General features: G+C 31.6%; 1 protein-coding gene across 2 annotated transcripts in view; it reads right to left on the reverse strand.

The window, feature by feature from the left end:
* LOC127706248 (short-chain collagen C4-like) overlaps window positions 1-12,120 on the reverse strand; it is a 47,681-nt gene extending 35,561 nt beyond the window's left edge. Inside the window, exons 1-5 of one of the 2 annotated variants that reach the window (XM_052210753.1) lie at window positions 12,051-12,120; window positions 11,623-11,807; window positions 11,140-11,202; window positions 10,667-10,903; window positions 9,563-9,830 (exon numbers count right to left, since the gene is read on the reverse strand). In XM_052210753.1, coding sequence (XP_052066713.1) covers window positions 9,592-9,830; window positions 10,667-10,903; window positions 11,140-11,202; window positions 11,623-11,806 — 723 coding nt within the window. In that variant the 5' untranslated portion in view covers window position 11,807; window positions 12,051-12,120 and the 3' untranslated portion in view covers window positions 9,563-9,591. Of the gene's footprint in view, window positions 1-9,562; window positions 9,831-10,666; window positions 10,904-11,139; window positions 11,203-11,622; window positions 11,808-12,050 lie in introns of those variants that run through there. The other variant, XM_052210754.1, reaches the window with a different exon arrangement.
* Between the last annotated feature and the right edge of the window lie 14,265 nt (window positions 12,121-26,385).

Here is a 26,385-nt window from a genome sequence, read left to right on the forward strand (position 1 = left end):
ATAACTCGTGAGAATTGGATATCGCTTGATTTCAACTCTCGTTATTTAAATAAAATATTAAAAGATAAGGCTCGTTTTTACTATATTGAAATCAAATAACTCGAGTTGATATGAATCGACATCCAATTCTCACTCAATACGAAATCTATAAACAATTATTTTCATAAAATCGGCATGCCCAAACCATTTGTTTTTACATTAGTGGATCAGGGTTAGGTTTCCTTCTTCTTTTTTTTTGCAGAATTTAAAACTGCAATTCTTTTTTAAGACTCATCTACACCTACAAGTTCAACTTGCTTCTTTTCAATCGGGGATGGGTGTTTTTTTCTTATATTTTTTATATTTATTTTCAAACGTATTTCATTTCATTTATTTTCAAATGAATTCCCTTTGAAATATTTTGAAAATATGGGTTTTTTTCCAGCACCATTCTAATAAAGAGAAGAAAAGTGTTTTGTTGGGTAAAATAAGTGCCTGTGATTCCACAAGCACACAAAACAAATCGATGTTCATGGGAAAAGATAATTGAGCGTGTGAAATCAAACACTGGCTCATATCCGGAAAAAACAAAACAAAAATCCTTCCTGAAATCCTTTTAAAACAGTTACGAAGTACATGTAGATTGTTAACTACATTTGGCGAACCCATGACAACTTCAACAGAAAAGATATATAATAACCAAAAAATAAACTGTTTGTTACGTAATATACTTAAAACAATTCTAAAGTTGTTTTGAATGTGTATGTTACTTGATGTTAAAAGGTCGACGCGTCAGTAGTTATAATGAAAAAATATACTTACAAATACTTACGCATGTTTTTATCAGTCTAATTCAATGTTTTGTTTTTCTTTCCTTCAGTTTCTGTATTGGTAGTTTCAACTTTATTCATTTATTCAATCAAATTGATTTATTTGTTCAAAGCTATAAGGATGAGTTTTGACAGGTGAAGGAGATGGCGAAAACGTTTAAAATTAAACAAGACTACCGAAAACGATAAACGTTACATTGTTTATGCTTTGTTATCTGATGAGATTCATCCGGGACATACTAGTAACCATCCAGCTGCCGTAACTGATCTAGCTGTTCAACAACCAACTGTCGTAGCTGGACCTGACTTCCAACAATTAGTAACTATGGATGCAAGTACTCCCGAGCAAAGAGATGCTCTAGCTGACCAAAATTTGAATAAATCCATTGAATTGCCTCGACCTTACGTTGTACGGCCAACAAACAAAAAACGATATATACACATTATAAAGGCAATTCGTGTATATTCAGCTTCAGATTCAGATTAAAATAGTTGGCTATTTTTTGTGGCTTTCTAAATAAGGATCTTATCACACAATGCAACACATGAAACAGAGATTCCGAGTTACGATATTATTTACACTTCAGTTAGGGACCCTGCCCCCACAAAACAAAAGCAGAGAGCTCTAAATTACCCGGACTTTAAGTCGGCACACAAAACCTACGGTTGGTTTTAAGTAGTCTAAATACCTTCAAAACTAATGAATGGTCAGAAATGAAATGTAAAATATGTTTAGGTTCGTATAGAAAAATAGAAAAGAGTAGAAAACCTAACCGAAATCAAGAATAACAATTTTACATAGAAAACTATAAACTAAAATATATGATGAACACGGATCTAGCTAAACTTCGATGAACTCATGTGAGCCGGAAGGCTAAGCAGTTCTCGCTTCTTACAAGACACCTGGCGTATTTCTCGTGAAAACCATTCCCAAGGAAGACGGGAAAGAATCTTATCTTTCGGAACACGGGGAACCTTTTACGGTCAATCAGTTTGTGATGACAATCATATAACTTGATAAGGAATTGCCATATTCGTTGGAAAGCAATTTCCTGTTTAAGTCAGAGGTTTGATCCTGTCCAATGAGACTCTGAAATGGCAACCAACTCTACGGTACCTTACGAGTGAAAAGATGTACATTTCATATGACTATCTGTTCGTCCGTAACATACATGAAGACCAGGTAGAGCTTCTCTTTCTAAAGTGATCTGCACTTCACTTTATGTAAACATTAAATTTGGGGACGGATAAAGTCTTATGACTGTAAAATTTAAAGGAAAAGGTCACACCGCTGTTTTTGTTACGAGTGATAACTCTGATTCAAGACATAATGTTAAAGTTGATGTATTTGATGAATTGGACATAAGTTGTAAACAACTTCTCATTCCTATGTTACAATATTCCAGCATTACCATTTACAAGCTACAATGAACCTTCAACAATTTTAATAAAAAAAGCATTAAACAAAAGAATTAACTGCTATTGGCATGCGGCACAATCCTTCATGGACGACTCACTTATCTAAATACTCATAATCATAACCAGACAAGAAGGACGTATTTTAATCTATAATGGTTTACTTTTTACAAGTTTTACAAATTGTGACTTGGATGGAGAGTTGTCTCATTGGCACTCATACCACATCTTCTTATATATCTAAGAATATGAAATGATTGCAGTATTTTTTTACTTGAAGGTTTAAACGACTTTTTAATCACATGAGACTATCTGTATGTCAGTATATTACTTGTATATCTTTTGATTTATATACATGATGCGAATGTTTTATTTTTCTCTGTTATATTTATGCAAGTCCTTCTTCTTTTTTTAAAGAAAACAGTAATAAAATAATGGTTAATGAAATAACTTGTATACATAGTCTGAAACACATTCATAAGTTAGGCAAATAAGATTTATCATTTGATGAAGATAAATTAGACTAATCATTTACATAACATTTTTTTTTAAATATTGTATCAATGTCATTTAAATAGGTTATAATAAATCTGAAATTCATGCGGATAATTTACCAGTTCATAGTAGAACGTGCAATCGTATTACATCTTCTTGTCTTTATACATGTGCTTGTGTAAAAATTTTATAGATCGTACAACACAATGTGTGTATCATAACGTTGAATTACTCTCTCTCTCTCTCTCTCTGTCTCTCTCTCTCTCTCTCTCTCTCTCTCTCTCTCTCTCTCTCTCTCTCTCTCTCTTTCTCTCGTAGCTTGTCGATTTTTTACTTTTCGATTGATTGTCTTACAATATTTCATGTTTCCTGTAAGAGTTAAAACAATACCCATCTAAGATGAAGGTATTTTGTTTTACGTATACATTGATAATATAACTACATCAAATATACCATGCGTATAATTGAGATTGCCAGAAAAAAACGTTTCCTTTTCATATCATTAGTGGCGCTCGAATCAGAAGAGTTTGTTTTTTCTAGCTTAAATCAAATCCATATGAAGAGAATTTTAAAAATCTAGAAAGTTTGGCTACATTTTCCTAAGTGTTTTGTGGTAAGAAAAACATAAAGGTTTTCTTTATAAGAAAACAGAATAATTTGAAAAGAAGTTACGACATGACAGATATCGCATGTCTGCAAGGAATGTTGACTACTGGGCTGGCGATACCATCGGGGACGAAAAGTCTACCAGGATGAGAATCGACAGAGCACAACGAAACAACAGTTGATAGGATATTTTTTCCAGTACCTGCAAATACTTACAAAGGTATGTCTTCTGTGACAATCCAGATGTTTATATAAAGAAAAACATAGGTTATTTATTGTTTTATACCTCATCATCTTTTTGACCTTCGTATCAGTATATCACATGGTGCTCTGAATATCAATATTCATTAGAAACGAGGCGTCTTTTTTATTTTGTTAATTTCATTTGTTTTACAAATCAAAACATCATTAAAAATCCAAATTCGTAAAATGAAGAAATAAATTCATCGAATAATTTGGAAATGGTTTAAATATGTGAGATATTGAAAGTCAAAATAACAAATGTATACATAGGAACGTGATAATTTACTCTTTAAAATTAAAGATTCATAAACAGATATTAAAGAGATTAAAACTAACTTCTAAAAGCTAATATACGACATGACTCCTTTAATTTAGGACCCGTTAAAGGCCAGGTATTTGAGATAAAGGTTAGAACCCGTTGACGGCCAGGTATTTGAGAGAAAGGTTATAGCCCGTTGAAGGCCAGGTATATGAGAAAACGGTTAAAACCCGATGAAAGCCAGGTATTTGAGAGAAAGGTTAGAAACCGTTGAAGGCCAGGTGTTTAAGAGAAAAGTTCATGGCAAAGAATAAAATACATGATGATTGGAATAAAGCAATAACGAAAAATTCAATAAGGATAAGACAAAACAAAAAATATGGATACATGTCTCCTGTTTTAAATCCCTAAGAATATTAAAAAAATCATCCTCATAACTTATGTATACTAGTAACATTAATGTAAAATTTTCAGTTTTCAAAATTAAATAGTACCAGGTGTCGGTGATTAGAAAAATTCGTGTTTATTTTACAAATTATATCAAATATTATATTTCATGTATTTATCAATAACATTCCAAGAAGTACATGTATCATGTTTTTTCCTAAAACAATAAACAATCAATACAATAATACATGTATATGTTTCTCCGTTTGCTTCTGCCTTCTAATAACTTTAATTGCGATCTACTGCATTTGATAAATTAAAAATATGTAGAACTAGTTCAAGTTAATCATAAGCCATAATTTATATTAATTACAAGCGAGTTATACAATATATATTGTTAAGTTGTGAACGATGTCACCCTCCCCCTTTTCGTCGCAGAAGAATTGTTTACACCAATTAAGAGTCCTTAAACTGTAAAATGTATAAGTTTCGACCTAAATTTTGCGTTTGTGTTACTTATAATTAAAGCAAAGCAATTGCTTGGTTTCATTGAATTGAAATGTTTTATGATTTGAAGATAGATCTTACTTTACATTTTGTCAGTGGAGGACAGCGAGGCATAGAAGATGGATGCAAACTTCCATAAATATACAAAAATTAGAAATGATGATAGATATAAAACAAGGAGATATTGTATGATTGTCAATGAGACAATTATCTGTACGAGTTCAAAGGAGTGGGTGTAAGCAATTATAGGCAACTGTACAGCCTTCAACAATGAGAAAAAACTCATACTGTATATAGAGAATATTTCCGAACCATCAAGGAAATATTTTTTTGTGTTAAGTTGAAATTCAAACAATGATAAAATTGAGAATGGAAATGGGGAATGTGTCAAAGAGACAACAACCCGACCATAGAGCAGACAACAATGGGTCTTCATTGCAGCGAGAAACTCCCGCACCCGGAGGCGTCCTTCAGCTGGCCCCTAACCAAATATGTATACTAGTTCAGTGATAATGGACGTCATACTAAACTCCAAATTATACACAAGAAACTAAAATTAAAAATGATACAAGACTAACAAAGGCCAGAGGCTCCTGACTTGGGACAGGCGCAAAAATGCGGCGGGGTTAAACATGTTTTTGAGATCTCAACCCTCCCCCTATACCTTTAGCCAATGTAGAAAAACAAACGTACAATAGAACGCACAGTAAAACTCAGTTTAAGAGAAGTCCGAGTCCGATGTCAGAATAGGAAACAAAAGAAAATAAACAAAATGACAATAATACATAAAAAAACAACAGACTGCTAGCAGTTATTTCCCGCGACAACCATATTTAAAGATATCACCTTGTTATGGGTCTTCCGCTATTAATTACGTCAGTGTTTATCGTGTAAAACTATGTTGATTGTCAAAGCTAGTGTTCAACATAAAATATACAAACTTATAACTAAAAAAACCAAAACCCTATACAGTTTTTGGATGTCATAGTCTTCATATTTGATAATGGCCATTTATTTTAAAGAGTTTACACCATATAACAAAATAAATGAAATCACTATATCAAATGTTAAAAAAGCTTTTGATAAAATATAATGGAATGTTCATGTGCTTGTCTGAGGTAAGGCACCTCGTAGATAGTTGTAACAAGTTTGTGGTTTCTGTCATTTGAATAATTTGATGTTGATGACATTTCTTTAATAATATCTGTTAAATTTACATTTGGCGGACACGGAAAATATGTTTTACTTTTAACAAAATTATGATCCAAGGGAAAATAAGACTGATAAAGGAAGTTCATTATTATCTTCTTAAATGAACAATACTTAGCCATCCCATTTTTTCTTTAACACATTTTGTAAGAACGTCAGAAATCGTTGACAATTACGAAGTCGTCAAAAAATACTCTTGATGACTACTTCAAAGCATATGAAAACGATAGGAAACTTTTTATACTTTTGTTGTTTATAATATTAAGATATATGTAACGAGGGTGGAATTCCAAATTTTACTTTCTGTAAAACTAAAAAAAAAAATCGCCAGTTATAATTTTTTTTTATATTTCAGTTGATTGTTGAAACAAACTATTCGATATTGTATTTCAATGTTTCAATATCTTGTGGGTATTGTCACATATTTAAGAACCAAGGAAGGTACTTTAAAATTAAGCAAATATCAATTGAACATCTTTACAAATCAAATAATCGGAATACACAACAAAGATTATGAATTTCGTCTTCTTCTTACACTACATGTCCATAAAACGTATTCAACACAGTTTTGACATTCGTTAACACCACTGCACATTGACTACAATTAGTGTTATATAAATATTATTTATGTTATAATGGGTAACAAGTATTTGATGTACTAGATCGATTCATAAACATGTGAAGATAACAAGACGAAAAAAGAAAAACTGACTATCAGAAATACAATAGACAAATTACAAGCCGGACACAGAAAACTAAAGATTGAACAAACACAAACCCCTTGAATAATTTGGATTTACTCATGATCAGATGTTCCAGATTGGAATGCAGTTCTTGCTTTTCTGGTGGTTTGTGTTTAGTTCCTCAAAGCAAGTTAAAATCATATGATTAATTCAGGCATGTTACAAACAAGGAGAAGAAGTCGGTATTGTGTTTACGTTAATAGCAATGTAATTGCTTTCTATAACTCACACTTTAGATGAGAGGCTTTTGATTTTACCATTTAGAACCATTTTTTCAATGACTGCAATAAAAGCAGCAACCCTCTTCTTCATCAGTTCCTTAGAGAAGTTTTTTATTTAGGTGCAATTTATTTTATACATACAGTGTTAAGACCCACTGATAGAAAAGCACAAACTGTTGATGGATCGCTAAAATAAAGATAGTTTTGTTAATTCAATGTTGCTCTCAGGAGGAAACTTCACTTTCCTAGATTAAAACAAAAAATAGCGCAAACTATTATTGTTTGCTGAAATAACTGTTTAGAGACAGAAATTTAATAATAAGATATTTGCTCGTTTCCCGCTCTTTTTTCAACCCAAGGAGAACGAAAAAGTCAATCTGAATTGTGTATGCATTTATGAATATCCTCAACACAGATGTCAATGGATATGTTCCATCATAGAACTGCAATCCCGTATTTTTCCTCGATTGTAACATGTGATTTTACACGATGGAAAGAAAAAGCTTACTCTACCGGACCAGACTGAGTTCACTCCTCCGGTTTAAGTGAGATTTGTTTTGGTCATGCGCTATTAGTTTTCTGTGTAGTGTTTAAAGTACTGTAGTATATATTTTGGTTCTTTGTCTTTAAACTATGATTTTGTCTTTTTCAGCGGTGTACAGATTGATTGCGTCAATAGTATCATTTTGACCTTTTACCGATAGAAACAATACTGACAATTACAAATAAGATCAGCATGATCAGGTTATATATTTACATATAGTTTTTTACTGCATGTAATTACCAAGGTCGACAACGTTGCATTCGTCAAATGGTGAGACAAATATGTCATTTTGGAAGTTATTCATTGAATTTTGAGTACAGCTATCATATTAGTAGTCTTCTTATTATACTGTTTAACATTCTTGAATGTATTGTTTTATTTTACATATTTTTATTTCACATAAATCGTCAATATTTTAAAACGGTAGTCAAATCTAAATAGTATAAAAAGCGTAGGACAAAATGACCAATTGTGAATCATCGTGAAAGATAATGTATCTGCCATATATGTATCATGATTAAAGCTAGGAAGAATTTCACACATTAAAAAAAAATGTATGTTAAAAAATAGCACGCAGCTTTAGAGTTTTTAAATTGTTTTGTTTAACTGTACATGTTATTTTAACATGAAAGAAAGCAGATAAAACTTTACTTTGATAATTTAATAAATTATATTTCCAATCCATTTTGAAGTTTTGTAGTTTTTATCATTATTTTTATATTTCTTTGTTTATATAGACAAATAGGACATATCTTTTGAACAAGTGTTTGTGATGTTGTGTTTTCGTTTTTTTTATCTTGACTTTTGCATTTAAAATACACAAGTGATATTGGCAAATTAAGTCATTCCCGATGTAAGATTTCTAAAGTTGTTTTGACATTTTACCATATTCACTGAAAGGCTACAAATAACCCCTGAAAGTACAGCATTAATAATGTGTCTAGTACCACGCTGATAAAACTGTTTGTTTGTTTAAATCTGCATATATTTATAAAATCTGCATGCAAGCTTACAATTTTGAAATGGCGAACTTTGAATTCGGACCTTTATTATTTATTCAACGGTCTTTTATAATAGATTTTTATTATAATAGTCTCAGCTATCCTGCATGAGGCAAAATTATAAATATTTACCGAGTACCATGTAGCTTTTTCATGAACAGGTAGGACTAGTAGACAGTATAAATAAATTTGCGTGGTCATATGCGGCTAAATTGCTAGATTGGTATCGTTTCATGTGTTTATTAACGTAAATGTGTATCATTTTCATCACATACATTGCTCCTTTTATCTATCTTTATTACTGGGTCCGTATATTGTATATTGGGCAGGGACAGCGGGACGGTAATAACATTCTATTGGTCGCCATGAATTCACATTTTGTTCAATGAAATTGCCTTAAACTTACCAGAATAAAGTAATCATTCAATTTTTCATGAATGTCAGAACAGTGGAAGCATATGGAATTGTTGTTAAGCCACATGCCACGAAATGGACATAGCTGCCATCTACCTTTGATCACGCCTATCTTCTTATTTGGATTGGAGATATCAGCCCGGTCAATAAAAATTTTCGAAAAATTTCTAAAAATAAAATTTTTGAAAAAAATAATAAAATAATAACTTTAATGTAAAAGTCCCCAAAAATGTTTTTTCTTCTCCAAAATTCCAAACTATAAAGAAAAATTAAAAAGTTATACTTGACAATACGCAGCAACATCGGTGGTCACATATGGGATGTGGAAGTTTTTCATAAGTATTTTTCAAATCTACACCCATGTATACGAATGAGTAAAGAAACGCTTCATAAAAATAAATTCGTTATCTTGGGGTAGTAAGGGGTGTACGGCATTTTACACCGGTTTAAAAAATGCATACACCCTTCGGTTGCGCTTCAGGATGTATGCATTTTCGACATCGGTGTAAAATTCTGCACACCCGTGATTAAACCAAAATTACTAATAATGTGGCTCTCGAAATCGTGACTAGTAAAATATATGATATTTGTATTTACTGAAGGCAGCGCAATACTAAATATGAACTTCCATTCATTGACCACACTTATCACAACAAAGAAAATCAGAATATACTTAGATAACGGCATTGATAAAGGAAAAACACATCATTGAGAAAATATGTTCATTTTTAATGATTTCATTTTGTACACACTACACAAAGAACATCTGCTTCATTGGTATACGGAGGACATCTTAAACTGCCACATTTGGTTCGAAGAGGATAAAACAAAGCTCCGTTTTCATTTCCTTTCTTATTGTCTAACGGTTCTGCATTGATGTCCACACATGCGTAGTCCTTTTTATTATGTCCTGTATGATCACTCATAAGATATCCATGGTATTCTGATGTCCATCCTTTATAGCAAGTCTTCCGACCTAGAATATTATAAATTTTGAAAAAAAGACAAAACTATATACAAAACACAAACACAACATATAAAACTAAAGACTGAGCATCACGAAGTGTTTCACATTTAATTCTTTACTGTTATGTCAACCATATATCATAAAAGTCTGTTAAGGGCAATGTCAGAATATTCTGTTGTTATTACATTACAGTTACTTCAAATACATTGTTTTTGAGACAACGTTATTTGAATTGCAGTTATTTCTCATGACCCCAATATTTGAAAGGAAACTTGCTGATTTTCTTTTGACTAGAAAAATTAAAACAAATGAAATAGGAAAGTCCGATTAAAGATCATTAATAGATCGTAGGGATCATTAAACAAATTTTAATCAAATGAATGTTACTCAGAAAACAACTTTTAATAAAATGGTAAGTTAAGCGAATAAGATTCATAAAGCGATATAAAATTTGCGCAAATTGACTTCAACCCGATGACATATGGGAACATTGCTTACACACAATTTGTTTATAGAAAATGATGTATTGTATACAGTCTTAATAATAAGTACGTGCTTTTAAACTTTTGTGTTATGTAGGCCATAGTTTGACCATTTCCTTTTCGTTTAATTAGTTTAAATATTAGTACATATTTTTTTTATGTTTTAACTGTTTTAGTTACTACATGATTTCAGGTGTATTTTTATTCTGTACAATTAATGGAACTTAATTTGTAGGTCATTTAATATACAGAAATTGTTTTGCTCAGACTTTATTTTGCGTAAGGTTAAAAATGTTTCAAAATGTTTTATTGTAAAGAAGCAAATAGTGTTCACCTGTGTAGGAATCTGATTAATGTATATACCTGGTATCATAAGGATAACTGATTTCCGTTTTTTGAAACATACAGCACATGGCACTTCCTTGTTGTCATTACTCACTGACCATCCTGATGGCTTCATCGATGAATTAAGTTGATATTCACCTCCATAAACCTGGTCATTGCTATATGGTTGGTGTTGTCCATTTTCGGGATCATTTGGGAGACATAAATAGTTTACACCACCGCCTTTATTTTGGTGTTCATTCCCACCGACTTGTCCTGAAACACCAACAAACTTTTATACTGGTATCTAATGTTAAAAGTACTCAATATCAGTAAAGAATTATTCAATTTAATCTATATCATAATTCAGTATGTTTCATGACAAGTATCCATTAATAAACGAAGAAAATAGTTTCGTTTCAAATAATCTAATTATACATTAATTAGCTTATTAGAATATGCAGAACCATATAAATAAAATTTGAGCTTGTACAAGGAATATTTGCTCATACCTTTATATACTAATTCAACTCCTGTTGGACAAGTTGTGTTTCCCCAACGTACATAAGTCACTCCTTCGAAAAAAAAAATGATAACGACCATATGAAAAACACAATACGTGATGTTATTTAAACTTTGTAAAAAATATCCGACACTATTTCCTTTTAGGTATCATGCAATGCTGTTTCTTTAGTATACCAACGTTATTATAAATTACGAGTCGTACCTTCTCTAATGTTTTGTTTGATGATATACTAGTAACTATTTCTAACACGACATACTCTTTAAAGATTGTATAAAGATCACTGAAAGTAAATTATTTCCTTAATTACAAACATGGTGAATTAACAAGGATTATTTTTAGAAAATCAACATGTTTGTTCTCTCATTTTACATTGACCATTGCTTTTTAATCTTTGTTTACCTTTAATCGATTACAAATTCGATTTAATAACACCGCAACAAACTTTAAATTTGGCACAAAATATAAAAACCTGTATTGGATGTTTTGCCTGGCTGGGGACAATCATCTCGTCTTGACGTATGCAAGTAATGTTTCATCATATCTATCAGAGACTGGTCTGATGCCGAAAGGACAAAGTCTTTACATTCATGATTTTCAACAACCAGTATAACAGTTGCTAGGACAAACGTCAAACATGACAAAAACATATTCATTCTACAAATTAAATCAAATACAAATAATTACTACGACCCTTATAATCTAAATCCCTTTGATACTTCTTGTTTTGTTCTTTTTTCTAAAATAAATAATTATGTTCAATTGTAATTATTGCCTTATATTGTCTATGTTTAACTTCCATCACGAGATCGAAGGTGAGTTTTGATAAAGAGAAGCCTTAAATATGGTTTCAATTTAACTAATTTTCAAACTTTAGTAAAATATTATTGTATTACTTACCTTTTCCTCTTTTTTTTTCGTTTTAAAAAATGAAAATGAGTGCTGTATATAACAGTAAATTACATTGCTATTAAATGTCGTTTTTCTTCAGGCAAAGAATAATGAGAAATTTGCGTGACTAACTATCGACTTTCCTGCACTAAATTGTATACCTATTTCAAAACATTTTCCGAACATTAAAAAGCAGCCTCTGATTATATTTCAGTATAGGTAACTATTGGGTTTATCCAATGAGACAATAAAAGGATGGTAGTATAAGTAGAGATAATGCAATGAATATTTTCAGCAGAAAACCTTACAATCTTATGTACGCATTTAAGGTTTTACTCTGCAATATCTTAAAGTGTTCAGTGATCTGTTTATCATCTTCACAAGCCAAGGGTACGATCTGGCACGTGGTGATGATTGACATTGGAGTAGTGGCATCTGGCTGCGTCCAATCAAAAATTGCCTTAATTGTGATAATGTATACATGTAGAAATTGTAAATAAACAGTTACCACGTGCAGATTGTGCCTCGATTCATTACCCCCAAAACATATGACATTATATAGTGACACTTTGAAATTTCCCAATCAACTAATTGAAGTTCTTGCTTATGTTCGGAATGGCAACGTATATACATATGCAGTTTATGCTTTACGAACTTTGTAAAAAGTGATGACATCCATTTTTTCACATTCGAACTAAAGATAGTACAAGTGTCACGTGTCATTTGTCACGAATGATGTAGTCGTAGTGGGCTTGACTTCTATATGTCGCTCGATGGTACAACTATGAAGGTGTAATACCACCATTGATTTTTCCCAATAAGTCTTTGTTAAATTTGCACTTTTCAAATAAAGAAATACTTGGCATGAGTAAAGTTTTATCCTGTTTAGTACTATAGACAAAATTTCACATAACATTTCATTGCATATAAGACAAAAAACATCACTGGAAGTTAACCAATCAAATTTACACCCCTTTTTCCCTGTGTACAAGTTTTAATAACCATGTAACCTCAAGTTTCCAAAATATTCTATAGAAACACCAAATAAAAAAAAATGGTGCTTTGAAACACCCAATATATATGTTTATGATTCAGAAATGTTTTACTGCAATGAAATGTAGGATTAAAGTCAAGGGAATATTTCTTTTCGACTCTTTTTCGTATGCAACCGGATGTGACGTACTATGACTTGGTGGTATTACACCTGAATACACAAATTTTGTCTTAATCTGCAGTGGGGGTAGAGGAGAGAATCGAATTGTAAACCTAAGATAGCGAAGATGTCTGTTCGGTGATTGGAAAAAAGAATAATACTAATAGTGCGGTATCAAAATAGAAACAAAAAGTATTTTAAATTTCATTGTAATGTCCCATGTTAAACATGGCTAAGAATGGTCGGAACTTAAAAAAAAAATAAATGACTTCCTTATTTTCTATTCTGTCGTAAGGATTTCGTACGGTAAATTAAATACGAATGTTTTATTTTTCATTCTAAATATTCATCATGCTATCACGGTGTAAATTATTAATACTCAAATCGTGCTTATTACCTCTCAATCGTTATATCAAACACTTACATAAATAATGCTAATCGACACAATCATTTTCATCAAAGGCAAATACTGTATACTTAGTATGTACTTTTTTTTTCGCGAATTCGGTATTGCCGACAAATTCGCGTGTATTTAATTTCGAGGCATTACCGAAAATATCAAACATAAATAACGGACTTGAAATATTTAAATATTCATTAATAAAGCCTAAATTTGTTTAACAATAGGAAACAATATAAAAATAATTAACAAAGAATATTCCATCATGAAATCAGTCATATGTTCGATAGATGTCAATATCCGATCAAGTTCTTAGTTATACGACAAATCTGTCATATTTTTTGGCTTGGATTATTATTTGTTACCTTTTGCCCTTTTATTCTTAATTGAATTTCTGTGTTTTAAGTGGTGTTGTTTGAACAATTTCACAGTTCAATTGAGGTTTTGTAACTAAGGTAAACAAGGCCTAGGTGAACATGCACGTACAGTTATATTTAACCAATGATTTTGTATATGCATTTACTTTGTATTTATTTTTGCGAAATTCGTAAAAATAAATACACTGTGAAAACAAGTACATATACAATCGTCAAATAACAAGACTTAGTACTTTTGTTGGTCGAATCAAACATCTTTAAATTCGACATCAATATTTCTTTTGAAAAAAATCACTCTTATATTAAGATATTAAAAGAGAGGCGAAAGATACTCATAACTCATCGTCTAAAATTCAACCAACAACGCCATGTCAAAAAAGGAAAGGACCAAACGACAAACAACAGTATACAAAACACAACATACGAAAACTAAAGACTGAGCAGCACAAACCCCACACAAACCGAGGGTGATCTCAGGTGCTCCGAAGGGGCAGGCAGATACTGCTCCACATGTGATACCCGTAGTGTTGCTCAGGAAAGAACATATCCGATAATAAGTCTATTCTATAGGTCACATTCGGGGAAAAGAGGACGTGATATAATTTTACTAATCAGTTTCTGCATACTTACCGTTTAGGAACAATAACTACTGTGTTGTGTTGTCTAACAAGTACCTAAATGTCGAATGACTGCACGCGAAGTATAAATTGCCGAAAAGATTACAAAATAGCTTATTTTCCTTTTAAGATTGAACCTGTTCGAACAAAAAAGCATGTTTAAAAAATCATTTTTTTGGGGGTGGATAAAAATGATATATCTTGATTAAAAATGCCGAGTAAATAAATTATATACTAAATTACATATTGATAAGGAAAATTCGAGAATCAACATCACTCGAAGACCTGAATATGTGAGTCTAGTGAAACTATTAATTTATCAACTTTAAATTATCTTTGACACATTCTTAAAGTGAAACTTTGGAGTAGTATTTAATTTATTCAGGAAAGTTTACTTCGAAATAAAAAAAATGCACGCCTTTTAAGTGGTCATTTAATATCCCGAAAGGCTATGAAAGGACTGTCTAAATAATTTGGATCTTGAAAAAAAATGCATCTAATAAGATTTATAAGATGAATATTTTTATTCTGCCGTCTTCAAATTATGATACATTCTTTTCTGCAGAATTATACATTTTTATTTATTTTTTTTAAGAATTAAACATCGAACAGCCAAACAGACACCCCATGTTGACAAAGAAATGACTGCCGGTCGGCAGAACACCAAAGTGACCATACGTGTATACCTATGTCACCCTTGGAGTTTAAAACTCTCACGATGGGAGAATAATAATCATCACTTTTTTTACAATTCAATTCATAACCGTCAATGTCTAGCTATTAGTTAGAATTGAAGAAGACCTAACTGAACATGTATCTGTGATGTATTTCATTTTAGACTCAGTGTGATATACACTCACAAAAAGTAACCTATCTTTGAATTATTCAATAAAATGATATCTTTCACACAATCAGTGAATCACTGAGAGATAACGCTATATGGTAAGGCACAGTAGACATAAGAAAAATAGCGGCTTTTATATAGCATAATCACATATATTTATTTTTCACATTATACAAGAACATCTGCGTCATTGGTATACGGAAGTCATCCTTATCTACCATATTTGATGCGTAAAGGATAAAACAAAGTTACATTTTTCCTCTCAACTCATCTAACCAATACATTCTGAGTTCCAATCTTTATAGCAAGCTTGTCTGCCTACAACATGTAAGTTTTTTTATTGATTAATATTCTGCTAGCTCATTTTTTGTTACCTCACAAAAATATTTTGAACAATATTAATTCACTCTCAAATTTAGCTCAATAAACCCGTATTTTCCCTATGACATTCCTATCCGTATTAACTTATCGTTCAACCTAAAAATAAACTTAATTGTGTGATATTGACTAACATTAAAACCATTTAAATTCTTTACAGAAACAGAAAAACTGAATTTGAAAGAGTTATAGGCAAACCTGTAAGAGTTGTTACGTGTATATGTATATGTCAGTTGAATACAAACTTGTTGAACATAATTACTGCAATGAATGTAAACCCTACATTTTGACATGAGTGGACAAAAATTGATTTTACATTACAAATATAGTAAGGAAAACATATTTCTGTTCTGCTGCTTCTGGCAGTCTTTTCGATTTTGAATGACTATATCAGTGCATATTAAAATGCTAAACATGTGTTTCAAGAAAGTTGGTAAGGAATCATTTTTAAGATAAAAAGAAGACAAATTTCATGAAATGGTTGATTTTGTGATAACAGAACCCAACAACATTTTCAACATATGAGCATTCTTTTTGAATGATGTTCATCATTGACTGTATTGTTCCTAAAATTATATGATACAGGGATATTATAACTTATTTTCTATTTTCTTATTTCAGGAACAAATGTCAAACCCTCAGACTACTCATTTGATCACATTTCAAATTCATTCAATCATTATATAAAATGTATGTCTATAAAATGAAGGATACGCAGAACAATATTAACAAGATCCTTCTTTATGTGCAGAAATGAGAAGTATGTATGAAAACAAATATGTCTGATGAATAAACGATAGTTATAAACGTAGTGTTTAAGAAATTATAGAAGAGACTATCTCATATAGATTGTACAACATATTACAAAATGTTTATGTGTCACCATCTGTTATTAATGTCTTGGATTCGGAACAAACAACCGTTTGTACAGACCTGTAAGATAAGGAATTTATTTGTAATTTTGGTGGCAATGTATTATGCAACTCTTCAACCTATTCAGCAAAGTATTGATCATTCATAATCATGCATTCGCAGACCAGGACGATTTTGACTTCCAATTGTTACAAGGTTACGTAAATATGATATGAATCATAAGTTTTCTCCTCATATTAAAATTTGATTTTAAATTTTGGGGAGATACTGACTAAACTGTTTGAAAAAAAGGAGATGTGGCTATAGTATTAATGGTGTATAAATGGTTTACTTTGTATGTAACACATATATTTTGCCTAGTGTACTTCTGTTGAACGTTTATACAAGTGTAATGTAATCTTATTTGTCTTTATTTTTTATTGCAAATAAGATAAGGGCTCTACATACATAGAATTTAAAGGTTTGGAGAGTTCAGGTAGATACACAGAAAACACAATGAAACAAAAAGATTATTCCTGAATTTGTTTTTAAAGTTCGTTTTTATTTTGTGCTGTTACACCACTGTTCCAGGTTTACATAGAGTTGATCGCTGAAACATATGTTTAACACAGTCACATTCTTTAAGCGCCTGTCTTTTACATTTGTCATGTTAGTCATTTATAGCTTACTATACAGTATTGGTTTTGCTTATTGTTGAATCTCTTATGGTATGGATGCTTAGATCATCGTCTATGATCGATGGTTGTCTCAATGGTAATCAAAGCACCTCTTTTTTATAACTAAACGGGATAAACTATTACTGGAGTAATGTATCAGGAATAAATCAATTATGAACAGTTTCTAATCAGTCGCTTATAGTGCTTTTAGCGCTATTCATACATCGTTCTTCAGTTGGCTTTTAATTTTTTCGAATCGAGCGTAACTGGCGAGCCGTTTGTAAACGAAACGCGCGTCTGGTGTACAAAATTAATAGGCCTTTATCTTTGATGTGCTTTTTTATAGATCAAGCAACATGACTCGAATATTTAATACATGTATATCTTAACAGTGCATTATTTTTGTTCACTTCATATAAATGGTAAAAGGTTGCGTTCAAAACATCAACCGAAAGGTAAAGTATTTGAAACGATAAACATGGTGACGTTGAATAAGAGCTTCAGCTACTCCATCCGTTCATTAAATCTATTCTTTATGGTTATCAGTCTCAGGGGATATTTTTACAGTAACTTTCTTTTACATTAAAATATAGTAAGGAAAACCTATTTCTATACTGCTGCCTGACTTGCAGTCTTTTCAATTTTGAATTACTATATCTGTGCATATTAAAATGCTAAACATGTGTTTCAAGAAAGAATTTATCTTTGTTTCAAATAAAGAAATACTTGGCATGAGTAAAGTTTTATTTTGTCCTGTACTATAGACGAAATTTAACATAACATTTCATTGCATATAAGACAATAACCATCACTGGTATAAACAAATCAAATTTTCACCTTTTTCCCCTGTGTACAAGCTTTAGTAGCCATGTACCATCAAGTTTTCCAAAATATTCTAAAGAATCACCATATGAAAAAATAATGGTGCTTTGAAACACCCAAGATATATATGTATGACTCATAAATTTTTACTGCAATAAAATGTAGGATTATTTTCCTACAACTGTCAAATTCAAAGGAATATTTTTTTCGACCCTTTTTCGTATGAAACCGGGTGTGACGTAGTATGATTTGGTGGTATTACACCTAAAAAATACTTTTTTGTTGAATAAACTGAATGTGATTTTTTCCTTTGTAATACTGGTTATTTCAAGCATTATTGTCAAGTTTTGTCATAATCATTTCAATAGTTTAAGAAAAATCTAGTATAATGTAAGACTACAGCGATTAAAGCAAATTTCTTCGAAAAATCCAGATCAAGCTGCGTCATGATAGAATATAGTGTGGACCAATAAATGATCAAATATTTATCTCATCTGCCTACAAACAGTTGAATATGATACACAAGATGACTCTAGGATGATAAATACCAATAGTGGACCTCTTTGTCTTCATTATGAGGTCCCTTTTGGTCCATTTATACCTCTCATTACCTCAACATTTCAATTTTTTAGGCCAATAAATAAAACTTTTGGGGTAATTTTCACTCATTTATTAAAGACAAGTGATAATAAATGAGTCATTGAAGTAATCAAGCTGAATGAACTATCCATATAAGAGTTTACTGACTCCATGGATGTTTCAATAAGTCCTTACGTAAAACTTAAATTGACGCCGCGCTCCAGAGAGGGACATAAAAACCTTCCCTTTTAGTAAATTATTTGTTGTTACTGCTTAAAAAAAAATTAAATTATTACTTATAACTGTATATTTATCAAAGTAATACTAAGGAAAAAGTTTTCTATTATAGCAAAATATAAGAAATAAGGAGTAAAAGTCAGAAAAAAGCTCCCCAAAACACCGAGTATGGCTTGCTCTGTTTACTAGTATTCATGTTAGAGTCATAATGTGTTTTTGAGACTCAATCCACTCAGAATATTTAATTTTTGTAATATTTCACTTAAATAGCATGAAAATTTAACAAATGAGAGTACACACAAGGTCAAAGGTGCATGTGCAGCTTCCCATAATATGTGTTATACCACCATTGTTTTCCCCTATTAGTCTTTGTTAAATTTGCACTTTTCAAAATATTGTGCAGAATTTATCTTTGTTTCAAATAAAGAAATACTTGGATTGAGTAAAGTTTTATCCTGTCCACTTCTATAGATAAAATATCACATAACATTTCATTGCATATACGACAAAAACCATCACTGGAAGTTAATCAATCAAATTTCCCTTTTTTGTTTCTGTGTACAAGCTTTAGTAACCATGAAACTTTACGTTTCCAAAATATTCTATAGAAAAACCAAATAAAAAAAATAATGGTGCTTTGAAACACACACGATATATGTTTATGACTCAGAAATTTTTTACTGCAATGAAATATAGGATTAATTTCTACAACTGTCAAATTCAAGGGAATATTTTATCGATCCTTTTTCGTATGCAACCGGATGTGACGTACTATGATTTGGTGGTATTACACCTAAATTCAACTATAGCCTTGACTAGTGTAAAACAATTCATGTCCACTTTCTATTTAAATGGAAATAACTATATATTTGAGATCCAAGTGCAATGGTATATCTCCTTATACAACTATAATACGATATTTCTACACTCGACGAATTTTTGTCCACACTCCCTTTTGGATTATAATGGCTTATCATGTAGTTAGTTCAGCGAAAAATATTTTATAGTGGTTTATCTCCACTATTTCTCATGTATTTTTGCTGTTCAATAATTGTTATTAAAATTAGCTTAGTAGTACTATGATTAAATTGTTTGAACAATTCGTAGCAAATCCAGCAGAAAAAAGGGTTAATTATTTGTATTAGTTGCTTGTCTATTAAAAAATCGAACAACGAGTTACTCTTCGTGTACGCAAATGTGATTCATATATATTTTTTTATGTCCATGTATCAGTCAAATATTTATGATATTGCGCTTTTAAACTTGAATTCAATTTTTACCACTATTACCAAATGGGAAATACATTATAAGGTTCAAACGACGATTTTTTCTTGTATGTAATTTTTTAAAATGAAATCGACGAAACCTGTTAGATCCGGACGGTAGAAGTGACGTTATATCAGATAACATGATTACAATTCATATAAAATGTATATATATGATGCCAAGATTACAAAACACTTGTCTAGTTTAATTTGGTGATATTAATTTTACGACAACTTTGTTTGCAATATTAAGATATATTTATTAACAAGTAATAATCTGTCATACTACTTTATCTGAGGTATCAATTAGTTGTAGAATAACGTTAGTGGTGTTACAATCAGTCCCCAGATAGATGTACGTAAAAGGAAAAAAACACATGGGAGACAATACAGTCAGATTACTATTTAGATTGTACACAATAAGATTAAGGTAGTCATACAGTGTAAGCACATTTTTATTTTGTTCATTTATTTTTATACATTTGACTTTGTACAAACGACACAAAGAACATCTGCTTCATTGGTCTACGGAGGACATCTTAAACCGCCACAGTTGGTTCGGAGAGGATAAAACAAAGCTCCATTTTCATCTCCATTTTATTGTCCAATGGTTCTGCTTTCTTGTCTACACATGCGTAGTCTCTTTTGGAATATACTTTATGATCACTCATCAGATAACCATTGTATTCTGAGTTCCATCCTTTAAAACAAGTCTTTCGACCTTAAATATTATAACATTTAATGAATATGAATAATGATTACTATCTTTTATCAATCTGGTCTGAGAAATATTGAGTAAAGGTTATAAGCTTAACGTTTTAAGACAACCTAGTAACACCATTTGATATTCATATAATAAGACAAAGATACAAAATGTATTTGAAATAATTTACTAAAGTTGTCCACTGACTTACTGATCGATGGCATTTTCTATGCTATTACGTGCAATTATCTATTCTGTTCATTCTTAAGTCTATAATCTTAATACTACCACTTTTTGATCTTCCAAAAAAAATAGTTTCTGTTGATATACTGGCTTTGTTTTTTTTTATATTTATTATTTGGAAGACCGTAGATTAACGTCCACCTGATCTGTAAAAACCATTTATGTTTTTCAGGTAATTTTTCCATGCCGTAAATGCACAATGCTCACCTTCTGTAGGTTTCGCGCGTTTCGATACTGATTAAGTAATTGAAGTAATCGTTTTATGTGATTTGTTGTTTGATTCATGTAGCAAACTATCTGAAATTGCATTTACATTCAATTATCATAAGGATCCAATAAATGATGAAATATATAAGGTCGAGGTTATAAATTGGCTTGATTCGGCCAAACAAAGTATCTAAAACTAACCAGGTGCCAACATTTATTTCCGATGCAGTTAAAACCAAAATTACAGGGTGTATTTATAAGTTGCTCAGCCCTACCTAAAAGAAAAAGTTCCCTTCCCCTCTTCTAAAATATATATTTTGCGGACACATAGATAAAATCTGCAATTGTCTTCTTATCAAGTAAGGTTTTATCAAACCCTCTAACTATAACAAATTAACAGCAAAAAATGTGTCTTACCCTGACAACGATTATTTTATTCTATTTCCCCCATCTTTCTCATTTATATACTTGTGACAAAGTATAAAGTTTGTAAAAATACCCCTTACATTTATTTCGTTTTAAAAGTTATCTTAATATGTCAAATATACGCCAAATTCAAATAATCAATTATTAATTAAAGAGTATCAAATAGTAATGGAACCGTCTTTTCATTAATATTCATTCGTCTATTTATTTGTTTTAGAAAAATCTTGAAAGCTGTTTTAATAAGGAAAAAGTTTTCAAAAGTAAAGCAATGTCCATGAAACATGTTTAAAACAAATCACACAGATAATGATACAATAAAACAATATCCACCAGTTTTTTGTTTTTTTTTTTTAATCTCTTTTATCTTATGAGATATTTGTTCTTAAATTTTAAAATTAAAGTACTGGTTCTACTGATATTTTATTAGTTAATATTCAATTTTGCAATATATCTCAAATTTCCTATGGCCAGACAGATATACCCAAACCAATGCTAGATTTATATTCCTGTTTTATCACTATGTACCAACCCCTGTCTGGATTCATAGATTTATAACTGTAGCAGAAAGGCTGCATGCGAATGATTCTTCAAAATAACTGATTTCTAAGAAAAATGAGTCGCCATTAAGATGTAACAAATTCACCCTCTTAGAATTGGATTCAACAGAACTTTGAATCAAAGACAGAATAATCTAAAGAAAAATAACATGCCCTCAAAAATTATGTTTAAGAGGATAAAGTATACTAGTACTATTTTTAACGACAAGACTTTTTGAACGCACAGGCCGACAACTCTTCCCGGTAGTACGAGAATAAGAACCTTATCAATGTATACCATCGCTTATTACCAGCAAACGAGCGTTTCTACAAAAGACTCGTCAGTGACGTTCGAATGAAAAAAAATACAAGAGTGATTGTAGAATCGAAATATGGTCACGTTGTTCTCTTCCAACGGGCAGAAAACCTTTGCCAAAGTTGGGCATCCGGCTGAGCAGGATGTACAAGTACGCAGCCACGTCCGCTCAGAAGTAGGACGTTAATACCGATGCCTCTTGTAGAGAAAGTGCCACGCTCTCTGCACGCTAAGAATCATTGCAATCAGTCTTTGAGGGGTCCGTAGGTGGCCTGTTGCAAGGCAAATATTCTGTCCCTATACCCAATATACCCTCATTTTCCAGTGGCAGTACAAATTTCCCAGACATTCATTACGGACAACCTCCATTACAGGAACTACATGTACCTATTTTTTCTATTGTTAATTTGTTCTCGTCCTGAACATTCATGATATATCTGCCACTGTACGTCAAGCAACCAACAATCAATTAATCATCGAATAAAAAAGTGAAAAGGGCAGATAAAGTACGAAGTTGAAGAGCATTGAGGACCAAATAATGCGAAATGTTTTGCCAAATACAGCTAAGGTTATATATTCCCGCGTTAGAAAATCCTTAGTGTTTCGAACTATTCTAAGTTTGTAAACAGTTGATTTATTAATATTACCTAAATTATATTTTAGGCGAAAGTTTCTTGAAAGAGAAACAGAATGTATATAGTCAATATGGTGCACAAAACCTGCATGGAAGGTTACAGAGGATCTGAAATCCAAATATACTAAGAAACTAGAAAAAGAGCTCCTTTGAGTGAATACGTATTTTATTGCAAATCAATTATAATTTGAAACCCAAGCATGTAAATGTGTTAGGAATAAGGTTTTGTTCTTGCTTATGAATGTTTGATCTTGTTCAATTTCTACTGTCACAGTGATAATACAACATCGTTTAAGTGTGTGTATGTTTTTTTTCTTTTTTTTTTCTTCTTTTTTGTTTTTGCTTTTTTCCAAGCTTAAACATTAAATCATTTGAGAATTCCCTTGCTCTTCCTTTGGGACTTTGATGAAGCTTGCATTGAAGGATCCAGGTCTCATGTTTTTCTTTCAAAGAAATGAGTCCTTCTTTGTGATAATGAACTAGTTCAACAGACGCATTTGTGTCGCGCGTGATAACTGATTGTAGATCATTATCTGATGTGTTGTACTAATCAGAGACGTAATGAATAAAAAGAATTCCCGACCCGAGTAAGAACAAATCTATATAAGAGACTAACTGAAAATTTACTATAATAGGGTCAAAGAAACTTTTTTTAGTGAGACATGTAGTTTTTCTCCTTATGCTGCTAATTGAAGTCCGATCTCACTTTTCGAAAATAATCGTAAAAAGGGGGACAACCGCAATGGCCTTATCTGCAGCACAACGCACAAGTCAATCTGCGCACTATTTTTCTCCTTCGTTTGTTATATCATCAATGGTCTTAACCGTGCATTCAAGTGTTTCTGGTCTCTTTTGGTCATAAATTTGGCCTGTAAATACATAACGAAATAATATTCAAATGTTGGTCAAGTTGGGAAATCTCTTGAGTTCTGAAGAAGGGCAAAAATTCGAACAATGCTTTCTTCCGTGATAATATTTTCGATTTGTCTTTTGACCGTCTTAATCATATGTGACTGGTACTCTGTTGCATTTTTGGAAAATGATTGATGATTGCGATCGATAATTACTGTGAATTACATTCCATGTTCTGGAAATATATCTGGTAACATTTTCAGTATTGAAGATCAACATACAAGAATGTATGAGTGCCCAGCTTGAGTCAGTTTCAATACGTTTTAGTCGGTATCGTCCATAAAAGTACTTTGCCAAGCAGTATTTCAAATAATGTAGGAAGGTAGAGATTTGCGGTGAAGTGTTATCTGAAGGTATAATCTCAATCAATGGAATTATAGCTTTTCCTTGCGCATTACGTTTGCAAACTAAGGCATAATACAAAACACTCTTCGGTGGAATACCCGACTGCTCAACAACTGTTCCTGTTACATCAAAATACAAACCACAGTTATCTTCCTTTATCTTATGCGCATGATGCATTGTCTGTGACTTTTCAAACATGATATTCTGAAAAAAGGTTCATAGGAAATGTGTTGTATATAGCCCTTTATCTTGTTATTATCAATTAATGTATTCAGCAGCCAGAATGTCCCGTATCTTTAATCGATTTCTTAAATATATTTACACGAAGGTGGGTGTTGATACGTGCTTCCGATCTGCCTTCTGTCGAACCTTCTTTCATTGACATTCTGTTATGTTGCCATGTGCTAACTCTTAAGACTTCATCATTCCTTTCATTCAATCTATGATACAAGTACCTGACACCTTCTCGAAGAAGCTTTATTTGCACATATTACCTGTGCCCTTTTTTTTGTGTTTTCTTTTCATTTTTTCGGCTATATGTGAATAGGCACCTTTCTTCCATACCACGACTTCAGCTTCACCATCTTTTCGATTCCTCTCGGATTTAAAAGTCACATATAGCACAATTTTGGAATGTGAATGGAGAGTTCTTCTTACAAGAACTGTCTTTATAATTGTATTTCTGATGAAGTTCAAAACACATGCTGGATTTTGATTTGATTTTTGAATTTATCGGCAAACATATCTGTTCAGCCCTTCTTCAAATTTCTGTGTTCAATACAGTTTTTCTCGGGCGATATTTCTGTAAATTCTTCATGATCATATGATAGTACGATAACCTTCAGTCATAAATTGGCCTGTAAATACGTAACAAATTTACGTTCAAATTTGTGTTAAAGCTGGCAAATCTCTTTGAGTTCTGAAGAAGGGCAAATATTCGAATAATAAAGTCGATTCGTTCTTCCGTGATTTTATTTTCGATTTGTCTTTTGACCGCCTTAATCATGTGACTGGCACACTGGTGCTTTTTTGTAAAATGAGTGACGACTGCGGTCGAACATTTACCGTTGATTATATTCCATGCTCTGGATTATATCTGGTAACATCTTAAAGTATTAAAGATCAACAGACAAGAATGTATAAGTGCCCGGCTGGAGTCAGTTTCAATACGTTTTTAGTCGATATCGTCCTTAAAAGTACTTTGCCAAGAAGTATATCAAATAATGTAGGAAGGTAGAGATTTACGATGTAGTATTATCTGAAGGTATAATCTCAGTCAATGGAATTATAGCTTTTCCTTGCGCATTACTTTTGCAAACTGAGGCATAATACAAAACACTCTTTGGTGGAATACCTGACTGCTCGAAAACTGTTTCACTTATATCAAAATACATAGCACAGTTATCTTTCTTTATCTGATGCGCAAGTAGCTTTATCTGTGACTCCTCAAACATAGTAATCTGAAAAGGGTCAGGAAATGTGTTGTATATGTTGTGTACAAGATGTAAGTTTTTACAAATTATAATTTGTACAGGGTTTTTGTACAAGTTATAAGTTTTTTGACACATACCTTTTTGCACCAGGTGATAAACGTTTATCTTCTAAAATTTATCAGCTTAATGTCTTAAATTCAAATTAATATACTTAAATCTAACATGTAGTGATATTCTATTCTCCTTGTCCTAACATTGGAAATAAGGACACATGAATGGTTTAAATTCTATTTTTTATTTGTCTCATCTTATATCAATGTCATATCCATAAAAATATGGTTGTGTTCTTATAATGTTTTTGTAGCAATGCTCAGTGTTAGACTGTGTC

Source organism: Mytilus californianus, unplaced genomic scaffold, assembly GCF_021869535.1.
Source record: "Mytilus californianus isolate M0D057914Y unplaced genomic scaffold, xbMytCali1.0.p SCAF_6, whole genome shotgun sequence".
Classification (NCBI taxonomy): Eukaryota; Metazoa; Mollusca; class Bivalvia; order Mytilida; family Mytilidae; genus Mytilus; species Mytilus californianus.